We start from the raw sequence: 14,799 nt of genomic DNA, 5'->3' as shown, positions 1-14,799 counted from the left end.
AAGTTCTGATAACTGTCTCCCCTCCGTTGGTTAAACAGACCTTAATAGTGCTTGGACCGAGGTCAGAATGTATGGTTGGGTATTGGGATCTGAGAAGTTCTCAATAACGGATCGGGTTTAGCCAGATTCGAGTCCGTTTTCAAAGACTCAAGTACCTGAAACAAAGGGGAATAACTCTAAAATCATAAGGGTCCTGATGGTTGATAATGGATTGCACAAAATCAATTTATTGTTAATGGAAAACTACCTCTGTACCGTTTTACAGTTGTAGGGGTAGCCTAGTGGTTAAAGCGTTCGCTCGTCATGCCGAAGACCCGGGTTCGATTCCCGACATGGGTACAATGTGCGAAGCCTATTTCTGGTGTCCTCCGCTGTGATATTGCTGGAATATTGCTAAAAGCGGCGTAAAACCAAACTCACTCACTCACTCATTTTACAGTTGAAGGTGTCTGTCATTTCATCCATTAATCATGACCACTGTCCACCTGATCTCCGATTCCTTCCAGGCTCTAAAGTAATTATCAATATGTACAGTATTCTACAGGACCCTGCAAGGACCCTTAAAATTAATTATTGGGGTCCTCTGGACCTCCACTTTTGTAAGTCAAGGTAAAACCCTGGTGGTCTGGTGCACTAGTGCTCTTTTCAGGGAGGGGGCGGTCGGGTAGCCTAGTGGTTAAAGCGTTCACTCGTCACGCCGAAGACCCGGGTTCGATTCCCCACGTGGGTACAATGTGTGAAGCCCATTTCTGGTGTCCCCCGCCGTGATATTGCTGGGATATTGCTAAAAGCGGCGTAAAACCATACTCACTCACTCACTCACTTTTGGGACACTTTCGGTGAGTGTCGAACACTCCTAGTATGTGATAACACTATTTATTCTTCTGTACATCTTGTAAATACTATTGATATTGACCATTCTGAGTTGTGGTTGGTTCATGTAAGACTGCTAGATTTTGGAAAAAATCTATGTTTCATTTTCACTTGTCTCGGAACTTGTCTGTGTTTACTGTTGGATGTTGACTGGCCACTGATGCTGCTGAAAATATGCTGACAGGTTTTGTTGACATGCAGTCATGGAATGAGATAAAAAGACACTTTCCCTTTGTTTATCAATTTGATCCTGAGTAAACATATCATCACTTGTTTTGTGAGAACATTTTCAGTTTTGTTATTACTGCAGCCACAGGCACCATGAGTTAAGTGCAGCAAACAGTCAATCTGGAATGGTAGACTTAAGGATAAATACTACAAAACCTTTCTGATTTCATGAGACTTGTTCCACATGAGTACATTGTGTGAAACCCATTTCCGGTGTCCCCTCCCGTGATTTAGCTGGAATATTGCTAAAAGCGGCATAAAACCACACTCATTCACTCACGAATGAACAAACAAACAAGACTAGTGACTGTGTCCATGCCTGTTTTGTTTATGCATTGCAATGTTTTGTCATTTCAGTTGCAATAGTCGGCCCCAATGGAGTGGGCAAGAGTACATTCCTCAAGCTGTTGACAAAGGAGATACAGCCGGTAAGTTCATTTTGCCTCAACAAAAGTCTTCGAATGAAAAATGAATCTCCCTTTCTCGGATCAACCTCTCCAGGTCCACTTCTCTTGGATCCACCTCTCCAGGTCCACTTCTGTCTGATCCACCTCTCCAGGTCCACTTCTCTCAGATCCACCTCTCCCAGGTCCACTTCTCTCTGATCCACCTCTCCAGGTCCCCTTCTCTCTGATCCACCTCTCCCAGGTCCCCTTATCTCTGATCCACCTCTCCCAGGTCCACTTCTCTCTGATCCACCTCTCCCAGGTCACCTTCTCTCTGATCCACCTTTCCCATTTCCACTTCTCTCTGATCCACCTCTCCAGGTCCACTTCTCTCAGATCCACCTCTCCAGGTCCCCTTATCTCTGATCCACCTCTCCAGATCCCCTTTTCTCTGATCCACCTCTCCAGGTCCCCTTATCTCTTATCCACCTCTCCAGATCCCCTTATCTCTGATCCACCTCTCCAGGTCCCCTTATCTCTGATCCACCTCTCCCAGGTCCCCTTCTCTCTGATCCACCTCTCCAGGTCCCCTTCTCTCTGATACACCTCTCCAGGTCCCCTTCTCTCTGATACACCTCTCAAGGTCCACTTCTCTCAGATCCACCTCTCCAGATCCGCTTCTCTCTGATCCACCTCTCCAGGTCCCCTTCTCTCTGATCCACCTCTCCAGATCCCCTTCTCTCTGATCCACCTCTCCAGATCCCTTTCTCTCTGATCCACCTCTCCAGGTCCACTTCTCTCATATTTACCTCTCCAGGTCCACTTCTCTCAGATTTACCTCTCCAGGTCCCCTTCTCTCTGATCCACCTCTCCAGATCCCTTTCTCTCTGATCCACCTCTCCAGGTCCACTTCTCTCAGATTTACCTCTCAAAGTCCCCTTCTCTCTGATCCACCTCTCCAGGTCCCCTTTTCTCTGATCCACCTCTCCAGATCCCCTTCTCTCTGATACACCTCTCCAGGTCTCCTTCTCTCAGATTTACCTCTCCAGATCTCTTTCTCTCTGATCCACCTCTCCAGGTCCACTTCTCTCAGATTTACCTCTCCAGGTCCCCTTCTCTCTGATCCACCTCTCCAGATCTCTTTCTCTCTGATCCACCTCTCCAGATCCCCTTCTCTCTGATCCACCTCTCCAGATCCCTTTCTCTCTGATCCACCTCTCCAGGTCCCCTTCTCTCAGATTTACCTCTCCAGGTCCCCTTCTCTCTGATCCACCTCTCCCAGGTCCCCTTCTCTCTGATCCACCTCTCCAGGTCCACTTCTCTCAGATTTACCTCCCCAGGTCCCCTTATCTCTGATCCACCTCTCCCAGGTCCCCTTCTCTCTGATCCACCTCTCCAGGTCCACTTCTCTCAGATTTACCTCCCCAGGTCCCCTTCTCTCTAATCCACCTCTCCAGGTCCCCTTCTCTCTGATCCACCTCTCCAGGTCCCCTTCTCTCTGATCCACCTCTCCAGGTCCCCTTATCTCTGATCCACCTCTCCAGGTCCACTTCTCTCAGATTTACCTCCCCAGGTCCCCTTCTCTCTGATCCACCTCTCCAGGTCCACTTCTCTCTGATCCACCTCTCCAGGTCCCCTTCTCTCTGATACACCTCTCCAGGTCCCCTTCTCTCTGATCCACCTCTCCCAGGTCCCCTTCTCTCAGATTTACCTCTCCAGGTCCCCTTCTCTCTGATCCACCTCTCCAGATCCCTTTCTCTCTGATCCACCTCTACAGGTCCCCTTCTCTCTGATCCACCTCTCCAGATCCCTTTCTCTCTGATCCACCTCTCCAGGTCCCCTTCTCTCTGATCCACCTCTCTAGATCCCTTTCTCTCTGATCCACCTCTCCAGGTCCACTTCTCTCAGATTTACCTCTCCAGGTCCACTTCTCTCTGATACACCTCTCCAGATCCACCTTTCTCTGATCCACCTCTCCCAGGTCCCCTTTTTGGGGATCCAGCTCTCCGGAGTCCCCCTCTCCCAGATTGATTTGATTTGGTAGCTTGATTTCAGCTATTTGCCTAACCGGATAGAAGACACGCCACTTTCAGATTTGAGAGTTCAAAATGACGCAGGCTGGGCCAAGAAACATTCTTTCTATTTTGCCATACATTCTTGTCATTCAGTGTCCCCATGAGGATTCCAGCTTAGAATTGATCCCCAGAAACCTATGCATGTCATAAGAGGCGAGTGGTCAGACTCGTGGACTTCATTGTTAGCATGTCCTCCTCCTCCTATATTGCCGTGATTATTGCTCATAATATCAGTCGGGGTGGTCGGGTAGCCTAGTGGTTAAAGCGTTTGCTCGTCACGCCGAAGACCCGGGTTCGAGATCCGAAATGGGTACAATGTGTGAAGCCCATTTCTGGTGTCCCCCGCCGTGATATTGCTGGAATATTGCTAAAAGCGGCGTAAAACATACTCACTCACTCACTCACTCATAATATCAGTCACTAGATTGTCTGGTCCAGACTCGGTTATTTACTGACTGATGACATAGCTTGAACATGGCTAAACAACAAAGAAATACCACACTCTCAAAATTATAAATCTCCGTCACTAATAAAACCACCTCCTACTCTACAATTGATGTTGTTCTTGATTTCAGCAACAAGGAGAAATAAGGAAGAACCATCGATTGGTAAGTTTGATGATTGTTGAAAATTTGGTTTAATTATTTTGAAATAGTGTTTGTACATACCTGAATCTTTTTTCGTTTAGAAAATTGTGATCTTGTGTCAATAAACAGTAAAACAACTCTGAGGCCATGCTATTTGGATTTTATTAATACAGACTCATTGCTGACCAATCAGCTTGTATAGTTTGAAATAGAAATAAAAGTTGTGTACTATATTTTGTTGACTTGACATAAAGTTGTCAGCTATGATAAGGTATGGGATGATTAGTGTTAAGACTTTGTTCTCATTGTTTTGACACAGTCAGACTATATAGGCATTTGATTAAATATTATTCATGGTAAGCCAGGATAAGTTGAGCAATTAACCCCATTTGACTGTGTGAGGTCCGCCCACTCGCAAGTACCATTGTGAAGAAAGGCGGTGGTCCACGACAAGTATTACGAAGGATATGTGCATGTCCTGTCTAATGGCAAGTTCAGTAGCAGATAATAGTATATGTTTATGTGATATGTCCACCGGAGTGTAGTTAATGTCATCTTCATGACCTGCACGTGCACCACATGCGTACACCCTCTCTACTTGTAACAAGGCGACTATGCTTGTCGTAAGAGGCGACTAAAGGGATCGGGTGGTCAGGCTCGCTGGCTTGGTTGATGCATGTCATCAATCCCAATGGCGTGGATCGATGCTCATGATGTCAATCACGGGATTGTCTGGTCCGGACTGGATTATTTATAGACCGCCGTCATATAGCTTGAATATTGCTGAGTGTGGCGTTAAACACCAAACAAAATTTGTAACAAACCAAATATTCTTGCCAAACTTCTGTTCACTGCCTACTTGTCTCAAATATGTTTTGTGAGTTCTACTTATCCTGAACTACCAGTAAGAGTTAACAGTTAATGTTTGCATTTTGTTGTTGAATCTTGTTTATTTTTCAATCCATCGAAGACACAGGAGGACACGATACATTTGGAAATAACTTTAATAGTATTGTGTTGATGTGATATTTGGCTCGGGTGGCAGGTCACAAGAAGTAGATCACTGCCTCTGTGGTCTAGTGGTAGAGCAGCGCGGGGTTCGATCCCCGGTTGTGTCATACCAATAGACATTGAAAGATAGTACTTGTTGTTACGTTGCCTGTCACTCAGCATCAAGGGGCTAAAAACAAGGATGTTATATAAGTGCAATAATCTTGAACCCCAATTCAACTCACCCCACAAGAAGTAGGTGGTAACCCTCTAATATCTACATCACTCTGCTCCCACATGAAGCTGACATGCCGTGATATAACAGGAATACTTTTTAAAGCAACATTAAACCTTACTCACTCGCTGACTCACTGACTTGTTTATTGCAGAGGATAGGGAAGTATGATCAACACTCAGCTGACCAGCTTAACCTTGAGGAGACGCCAGTGGAATATCTTCAGGTAAACACATCTCATACTTGTTCTGTTCATACCGGATACCGCTGTGTCCCGAAACTTGATCCATGGTCGTCAGGGTAGATCTTGGTCTACAGTGAAAGAGATTCGAAATGTTGGATTGATAGAGGAGTATATCTTAACATTCACTCACCCAACAGGAATAGAACTATGCATTCACAAGGTGCACTCCCCCACTCATCACTCATACGGCAGGATCCTCACCTCACCTCACCTCACCTCACCTCAGCAAAAATAGAACTCAGCAGGAGTTTGGCTAATGACACAAGTCTAGCACTATTTTCAGCTTCCACTTTAGTAAAACCCTGGTGGTCTGGTGTAGCACTAAAGTACTCACGGAAATGAAAAAAAAAGTTTTTCTCAATTTAAAAATCGACACAAAGTGTTACGTAGCTGTAAATACGAAATAACAAAAAAACTCGAAAAGTACTGGATTTGCTAGTTTGATCTCAGTGAACAATACAAAATGTACTTTACAGGAGGTAACTTGTCGACATTGATACGCTGTATTTGTGCCACGGCCCAATTAGTACTAATTTAGTTGTTTGAATATTTACATATTTTGTATATTAACTGCATTTATTTAACATGTTTAAGATCTGAGGTCGAAAAAACAGGGTTTTTTTCATTTCCGTGAGTACTTTAGTGCTCTATTCAGAGAGGGGGCGGTCGGGTAGCCTAGTGGGCGTTCGCTCGTCACGCCGAAGATCAGGGTTCGATTCCCCACATGGGTACAATGTGTGAAGCCCATTTCTGGTGTCCCCCGCTGTGATATTGCTGGAATATTGCTAAAAGTGTCGTAAAACCTCTCACTCACACACTCACTCACTCACTCACTCACTCACTCACTCACTCACTCACTCACTCACTCACTCACTCTCACTCACTCATTCACTCTCACTCACTCATTCACTCTATTTCACCATCAAACCCTCAAGAGGTTCACCATGTGGTACACGTCCACAACATGCATCACTTCTGGCTTTCCTCCGAGTGGTATTCTTGATCATCCTCACATCAACGAGTCAGTGCATCATTCTTATACAACACAGAGTAATACTGTACCAACAACTGTCAACATTGATTCACATGTAAAAGACCCGTGAAGATCCGGGGTAGAATGGATCTTCAGCCACCCATGCTTGCCTTAGAAGGTGACTATGCTTGTCATAAGAGGCGACTAACGGGGTCGAGTGGTTTCAAGGGACTCGCTGATTTGGTTGATGCATGTCTTCGCATCCCAATTGCTTGGGTCAATACTCATCATGTCAATCACTGGATTGTCTGGTCCAGACTTGCTTATGTTTCACACTGCTGTCATAGCTGGAATATTGCTGAGTGCCGCGTTAAAAAATAAACAAACAGAAACACGTTGAAATAGAAACTGATCCAGGAATAAGAGTTATCTCCCTTGTTACACTGTAGTAACTACCTAGTGACTACAGCTGTGTGTTCGACTCTTGCAGCGGCTGTTCAACATGCAGTACCAGGATGCCAGGAAGATCCTGGGGAAGTTCGGCCTGGCGAGTCACGGTCACACCATCAAGAACAGCGATCTGTCCGGCGGTCAGAAGGCCAGGGTGGCAATGGCGGAACTCTCCTGCAGGGCCCCGGACGTCCTCATCTTGGTGAGATCATTGAATATTGCTTGGTTTTTGTTTGTGTAATGCCACACTCAGCACTATTCCAGCTATATGACAGCAGTCTTTGAATAATTGTGATTGACATCATGAGCAGTGTTTTACACAAATGGGATACAAGGACATGTGACCCGTGAAGATCCGGGCTAGAATAGGTCTTCGGCAACCCATGCTTGCCGTAAAAGGCGACTATGCTTGTCGTAAAAGGCGACTAACGGGATCGGGTGGTCAGGCTTGCTGACTTGGTTGATGCATGTCATCGTATCTCAATTGCGTGGATCGATGTTCATGATATCAATCACTGGATTGTCTGGTCCAGACTCGATTATTTACAGACCGCCATCATATAGCTGCAATATTGCTGAGTGCGACGTTAAACTAACAAACCAACCAACCAACCAACCAACCAACCAACAAGGACATAATAGAACAAGTACATTTGATATCTTCCTTTTCTAGAACCTTTTTTATATCGTGAAGCAGTGACTGAAAGAAAATATGCTACTCCAAGGAAGTTAATGAACACCCAATGCTGTCATATTACTATAGTTAATGTGTCAAGTCGCAGATTAACAGTAGTAACATTGTTGTTATGCCATGACAGATTTACTTTAGTGATATGAAAGAATCGGGTGGTCCCTAACTCCTTGGATATTATTAGTAACCTTGGTGATCTGTACAGAAAGTTATCAAGTGTTGTGATTGAAGTCTGAAAGTGTTCGCATAAGATCACGATATTTGCAATTACAGGTTAACTATAGTAATATGAAAGAATCGGGTCTTCGTTAACTTCTTTAAAGTTGTGTATGTTGGTCTCTAACATCATCCAAGCCCCCTCAAATTAAGTGTTGAAATCTAAATCTGCAGGTACCTTAGATTCAAATACAGTTTCAGCAAACACCTATGCACCATCTTCCTGAGGCAGGAGTTAACTGACTGGAAATGTCCAGTTTCCACCCTTGCTGAACTTGTCTGGAATCATTGGAGTTATCTGTTGGCTAGACTGACTAGTCTATGCATAGTTCAATCAAAATCGTGTAACGAAATCAACATGTGCAAAGGATATGCAAAGCATGTGTACCGTCATCTGGGCGTTGACAAATATTTTCCAAGTCTTTTCATGTTTTTAATCAAGGTGCTCACATGATTTGATGCGCTTTGCAAAGTAAGACCCGTTTTATTACAAAATATATCTTGATCCTCGATCAGATTGTCTTGAATGGGCACCGCCATTTTGTTTGAGGCAAATGCAAGTGATATGAAAGGTGGAATCTGATTGGTCAATGGGAGGGGCATAGAAGGGACATAACTCGTCATAGTCACTGGTGGCGCTATGTTCGAGCCTAGAAATTCCAGCCTAGTTCAGCAAGGGTGGAAACTGAACTTTTACGTATTGGAGAAAACACGCTCACGAGGTTTTGGTAGCCCTGACCGGGCATGCTCTGTCTACTAATCTACTAAAACCGAGGGAAAGTGTTTTTCCATGGTTATAAACCGAAAAAAGAAACTTAAAACAACATTTATCAACATTTTTATGTTTCGAACATACTTTCCATGAACCTTAGGTAGCCTCGTGGTACACTCACTAGGCTACAGATATGAAGGTTGCGAGTTCGATCCTCGGGAATATAAAGAAAACCTTTGTCATTTGATTTTACATTTCATTACATGTTACAATCTGAACGGAAGTTATATTAATAAAATACCCAGGACATTATATAAAATCCCTGGGATATTATATAAAATCCAAGGGACATTACAACGTCCCTGTTTATGAGATTTAACCAGACTAGAAAGTAAAACCTCACAATAGGTTTTAATGCCTATAGAAAGAAGTCTCTTACTTAATAGCGATCCCAATGAATAGGTTTATAAAGTCAGTTAACTCCCTTCCCTCAGGCAGATGCCTATATACAGGACCTCAGGAGTTCAAATAATGAACATATTACAAAGTTATGAAGCCTAACTGCTCTTGATGGTTTCTACAGACCTGCCAGTGTGTGCTGTGTGTGTTTGAATCTTATGAGGAGAGATTATTCATATTAGGAGCCATTTTTGACAGACCAAACCCAATTTATCTAATAAATCTCTCTCGGTAATGAGGGGACCCATGAAGATCCAGGTAAGAATAGGTCTTCACCAACCAATGCTTATCACAATAGGCGATGCAACTCATGCATGTCATAAAACAGGATCGGGCGGTCAAGGCTCGCTGATTTGGTTGATGCGTGGATCGATGCTCATATCACAGGATTGTCTGGTCCAGACTCGATAATTTACAGACCGCCTTCATGTATCTGGAATATTGCTGAGTGCAGTGTTAAACAACAAACAAACAAAAACAGTAATGATGGTTGGTTAATATGTACAGTTGTAAAAACTTCACTTGACTATATGCAGTACCATCTGTCTCCCCGGAGATGTGAAGTGTTAGGCTCATGTTCGAAACTCTACTTGCAGGATGAGCCCACTAACAACCTTGACATTGAGTCCATTGATGCTCTTGCAGATGCTATTCAGGAGTTCACTGGAGGTATGGGACATTGATTCTATACAAGATATTACTTATGTTTGTCCCGAGTGAATTAAGGTTGTAAGACCAGAGCCGTAGCCATACCTTGATAGGAGATTGGCAAGTCTGTTAATCTTCGCTTTAGAGTATAAGCTATGAACTATGAGAAATTATAGATTGTCTGTCCTGAGTGCATACATTCATTAGAGGTATTTGGTAGGAGATAGGCAAATTTGTTAATCTTTGGTTTAGAACCTTCTCTGTGGGAACTAGAAACCTTACACAGAAATTGTTTAGCTTTCCAGATTTCCCCTGATTTCCCCTCATTTGCGATCATGATATACTGTGGTTAGAGTTCATGATATACTCCATTTTACATTCATGATTTACTCTGATTCATTCATGACATGCTCTTGTTAATGTTCTTGATATGTTCTTGTTAATGTTCTTGATATGCTCTTGTTAATGTTCTTGATATGCTCTTGTTAATGTTCTTGACATGCTCTTGTTTATGTTCATGACATGCTGTTGTTCTGCAGGTGTGATCATTGTGAGTCACGACGAGCGTCTCATCCGAGAGACAGACTGTCAACTGTGGGTTGTAGAGAACCGAGGCATTAGCGAGATCGACGGCGACTTTGACGATTACAGACGAGAACTTCTTGAGGAACTAGGGGAGACAGTGGCTAAAGCACCAGAGCATGAAAGAGTTTGACGAGGAGATCAAAATAGAATTCTAATTGCAACCATAATCATTCTGGTTCAGGACATTTAAGAAACATTGACAGCATCTGCTTCAGCTCTACAATATTTGACAATCTGCCGGTGCAATGATGAACTTGTATGACATAGACACCTGCCAAGCTGGGATCAGGAGGTTGAGTTGTCATGGTGACAGTGCATATACAGTCCTGCGGATCCATTGGATGAACAGGTGTTTGTCCTTGGTCGTCATTTCTTCATGTACATTCTACATTATAGAGAATCATCCCTACTACGTGGGTTACACCAGGAACTGAAATCATCGTCCCATGCTTTATACTAAGCATTTGAGTGGGGTGGGGTAGCCTAGTGGTTAAAGCGTTCGCCCATCACACCAAGGGTCCATGTTTGTGTCCGGTTTATGTATCGTGAAGCACAACACAATTACGCCAGTGCCATGAAATACCGACAATACCAAGATGATGAATATAGCTATGAGGCAACTAAAAAACTGTTTCTTTCATCTAATCGTGTACAAGTTGTAAAAAAATTAATTGTACAATATTTGTTCATGTTAAGATTTGAATGGATATTACCAATCAGTAGGATAATTGTAGATCAAAACACCTCAAATTCACCATATCATTCAGGAAGGTTTGCGCCACATTTTATGTTTTGAAAAATACCTGATGTTTCTGCAGCTATTTTGAATTACAAATTCGAGAAACATTGGAATGAACATCAGTTCTCAACACGCCATCTGTTTTAAACAATTTAATACAAATCGTCTGAGAAAAAAACCTGTCTATCAAGAACTGGGGGCAGTGCAAGCCTAGTGGTTAAAGCGTTCGCTCGTCACGCCGAAGACCCGGGTTCAATTCCCAACATGGGTACAATGTGTGAAGCCCATTTCTGGTGTCCCCAGCCGTGATATTGCTGGAATATTGCTAAAAGCGGCGTAAAACCATACTCACTCACTCACTATCAAGTACTGGCTCATATGTGGGTCAAGATGACCTGAGCCACAAAGGTTTTTGGGAATTATTTTTACCATTATGAATAAGTTACTGGTAGGGCACAACAGTGTGAGATGCTAATACCATATCTGACTTGCTTCATACAGAGTTGCAATAAATATTTGTTGTTAATTTTTTTTAAATAACTATAGCTACCCTAGAATTATCCCTTCTAACTATTAAACATTCTATGGTGATTTGAATATAGTACTCTGTTAAATTGTGTAAATATTAAATGACTCCTCTGATAAATATGTTTGTTTTGATTTTGTTGACAAGCAATGTGTTTCCAGACATGTTTATTACATCATTCAGAACACTCCCTGCTGTATAGAGTGTGTGTTCATGTGTTTGACACCACTCAGCTAGGACAGCAGCCCGTAAATAATCCAGTCTGGACGAGACAATCCAGTGATGGATATTTTGGGCCACGATCCACCACATCGGGTACGCAGTCAACCAGCCAAGTCTCTGAGCCTGACCACCCGATCCATTAAGTCGGTGCTTACGACCAGCATAGGTTGCCAGGGATCTATTCTTGACACCACCTGTGTATTGCTGTAGAAAATGTAAATACAGTTGTACACATTTTACTTCAAGATCCGGGGTAGAATAGATCTTCAGCAACCCATGCTTGCCATAAAAGGTGACTATGCTTGTAAGAGGCAACGATCCAGATCGGTGGTGAGGTTCACCGACTTGGTTGATGCATGTCATCGATCCCTATTGTGTGAATCGATGCTCATGATATTAATCACTGGATTGTCTGGTCTAGATTCGATTATTAACATACCACCGTCATATAGCTGGAATTTTGCTGAGTGCGGTGTTTAACAACAAACAAACATTACTTCAAGTTGTTTCCTAAATAGTCACTGAAGCGTACGTAAACGTTCTTCTTGTGGATTGCCCGCAACATGGTGGAATTCAAGGAGTGTTTAAAAATATGATTGATATTTAGTTTATTATAGAATAAAAATAACATCCGATAAGACTTACGCCCGTATCCACCCTAATATATATATATATATATATATATATATATATATATATATATATATATATATATGTATATATATATATATATATATATATAATTAAAAGGATTGAGCGGCAATGCATAGTATATAACCTTAGGAGGAGGGATACTGGAGAGTCTCTCCTGGTCACATATCTGCAATACATCTGCAATAGGTGACGACGTTAGGTGACTTACCTCGGTAGTGGAACAGCCCCACTGCATAGGTGCTGACATGCGCAGGACCCACAGGAATGTCAACAAAACAAGGGTTGTAATGAACGTTTTTATTGTACAAAAAGTCGAAATATATACACATTTGAACATTTGAAGAAAATAGTCGTGAAAATACAAAAAGTACAATTTCAACTTTCTGCAAATCTACTATTATTTTACTAAACAAAATAAACAAGCTCTGCAGAGTAATGATATCATCTACACAGACACTGAACAATTCGGGGACAGTTTCAGAGGTGAGGTGACCTGGGGTTCAACGTGCGTTCAAGATTATTGCACTTACATAGCGACGTGGGTGGTCGGCGTGGGGTTGGGGGAGGGGGCGTGCTTGTACTAGTCGAGACTTATGCCGGTTTTATAGTGCTAGCCCACTTAGATGCCATGCTGCAGTTTAACATGGATACTCCACTCAGACACAGAAAACTGACCAGTCCTTGTTTTAGCCCCTTTAATGCCGAGCGCCAGGCAGGGTAACAACAAGTACCAGCTTTTGACGTCTTTTGGTATGACGCTCTTCGGGCAGACGCTCTACACACTACACCACAGACGCGACCGACAGTGTTGGAACAACATATGGTATCGTATTACATTTATTTACAGACTATATATACACTTGACAAACACATAACACAGATAAAAAAAAATCTGACAGTGTGGTCACATTGTGTGACCTGGTTGATTAATTGGGAACCCCTGAAGATCCGGGTTAGAATAGGTCTTCAGAAACTATGCTTGTCGTAAGAGGCGACTAACGGGATCGGGAGGTCAGGCTCGCTGACTTCGTTGATGCATGTCACCGTCTCCCAGTTGTATAGGGGGCGGTCGGGTAGCCTAGTGGTTAAAGCGTTCGCTCGTCACGCCGATGACCCGGGTTCGATTCCCGACATGGGTACAATGTGTGAAGCCCATTTCTGGTGTCCCCCGCCGTGATATTGCTGGAATATTGCTAAAAGCGGCGTAAAACCATACTCACTCACTCACCCAAGCTGTATAGATGCTCATGATATCAATCACTGGATTGTCTGGTCCAGACTCGATTATTTACAGACCTCCGTCATAAAGCTGGAATATTGCTGAGTGCTACGTTAAACAACACACAAACAAACAAGATTAATTAGGTTTGATCGCACTCCGGTAGCGTCAATGTTCCTCGGGCCATCCCACACCGGTTTGCCTGTTCCAGATTTCATAACAGACCAATCTCAATAAAATCCGATCAGATATGCGAGAAGAGAAAGCATCGTACCGGATTAAAAGATGTTTAAATTAGATTGGTTTAATTGAAATGCGGCTGTGACAGAGCGGACTAATTCTGACTTTGGCGTAAAACAACATTTCACCTCAGTATAAACAACTGGAGGAAATACTACTACAGTGAAACGTCGCCAATCCGGACACCCCGTTCACCCGAACATCTCGTATAAACGTTAAGGCCGGTGTACATGTTGGGTAAGTCCGCGTAGGAGATATATAGGCGAAGAGGATGCCGGGTTCAACGTTTAATCTCCATAAGGGCAAAACATATTGATGTCAATACTTATGAGAAGAGATTGTGATATTTTGTGACCTTCCCTTTTTGATGGATCCGCCCTTGCGAAATCATTACATCAATTACACAACTCAAGGCCCACCCATTCCATTATCTGCTAATCATAAACATTAGTCGTTTCCTTTTTATGGAAACATAAACGTAAAAAGAACTGCTTGGTTAGCCATCAAATGCCATGGAATCACTTGCAGTTTTTTCTTTTAATGTTGACGGACATAACTAATTGCCGGTGATTCATTAATCCGGACATTCTTTAATCCAAACGATTTCACTATGAACAATAGTCCGGATTAACGGGGTTTCACTGTGTAGCAAAAGTATTCTTCATCTTCATAAGCCTTTGTTAATCACCCTTACAAACTATCTATATAATATTCCCACGTGTCGTTATCAATTATGTACATTATATACCGATGTATCGTTATCGATCTAATTATGACAACATATCGCCGCGAACAGCTGCAACATTGCTGATGCAACGTTAAGCAATAGTCATTCACTCACTCACCC

The 14,799-nt window shown here is 42.9% G+C and overlaps 1 protein-coding gene across 2 annotated transcripts in view; it reads left to right on the top strand.

The window, feature by feature from the left end:
* Positions 1–11,719, top strand: part of LOC139459844 (ATP-binding cassette sub-family F member 1-like) — a 34,783-nt gene extending 23,064 nt beyond the window's left edge. For both annotated transcript variants that reach the window (XM_071241553.1, XM_071241552.1), the window contains exons 13-18: positions 1,459–1,529; positions 4,138–4,170; positions 5,529–5,600; positions 7,082–7,243; positions 9,716–9,788; positions 10,307–11,719. In XM_071241553.1, coding sequence (XP_071097654.1) covers positions 1,459–1,529; positions 4,138–4,170; positions 5,529–5,600; positions 7,082–7,243; positions 9,716–9,788; positions 10,307–10,482 — 587 coding nt within the window. In that variant the 3' untranslated portion in view covers positions 10,483–11,719. The remainder of the gene's footprint in view (positions 1–1,458; positions 1,530–4,137; positions 4,171–5,528; positions 5,601–7,081; positions 7,244–9,715; positions 9,789–10,306) is intronic.
* The last annotated feature ends 3,080 nt before the right edge of the window (positions 11,720–14,799 follow it).

The sequence above is a fragment of the Haliotis cracherodii genome, unplaced genomic scaffold (genome assembly GCF_022045235.1).
Source record: "Haliotis cracherodii isolate W230 unplaced genomic scaffold, xgHalCrac1.p SCAF_13, whole genome shotgun sequence".
In the NCBI taxonomy this organism is placed as follows: domain Eukaryota; kingdom Metazoa; phylum Mollusca; class Gastropoda; order Lepetellida; family Haliotidae; genus Haliotis; species Haliotis cracherodii.
The sequence above is the reverse complement of the archived record's forward strand: the minus strand, read 5'-3'. Positions and strand labels throughout refer to the sequence as shown.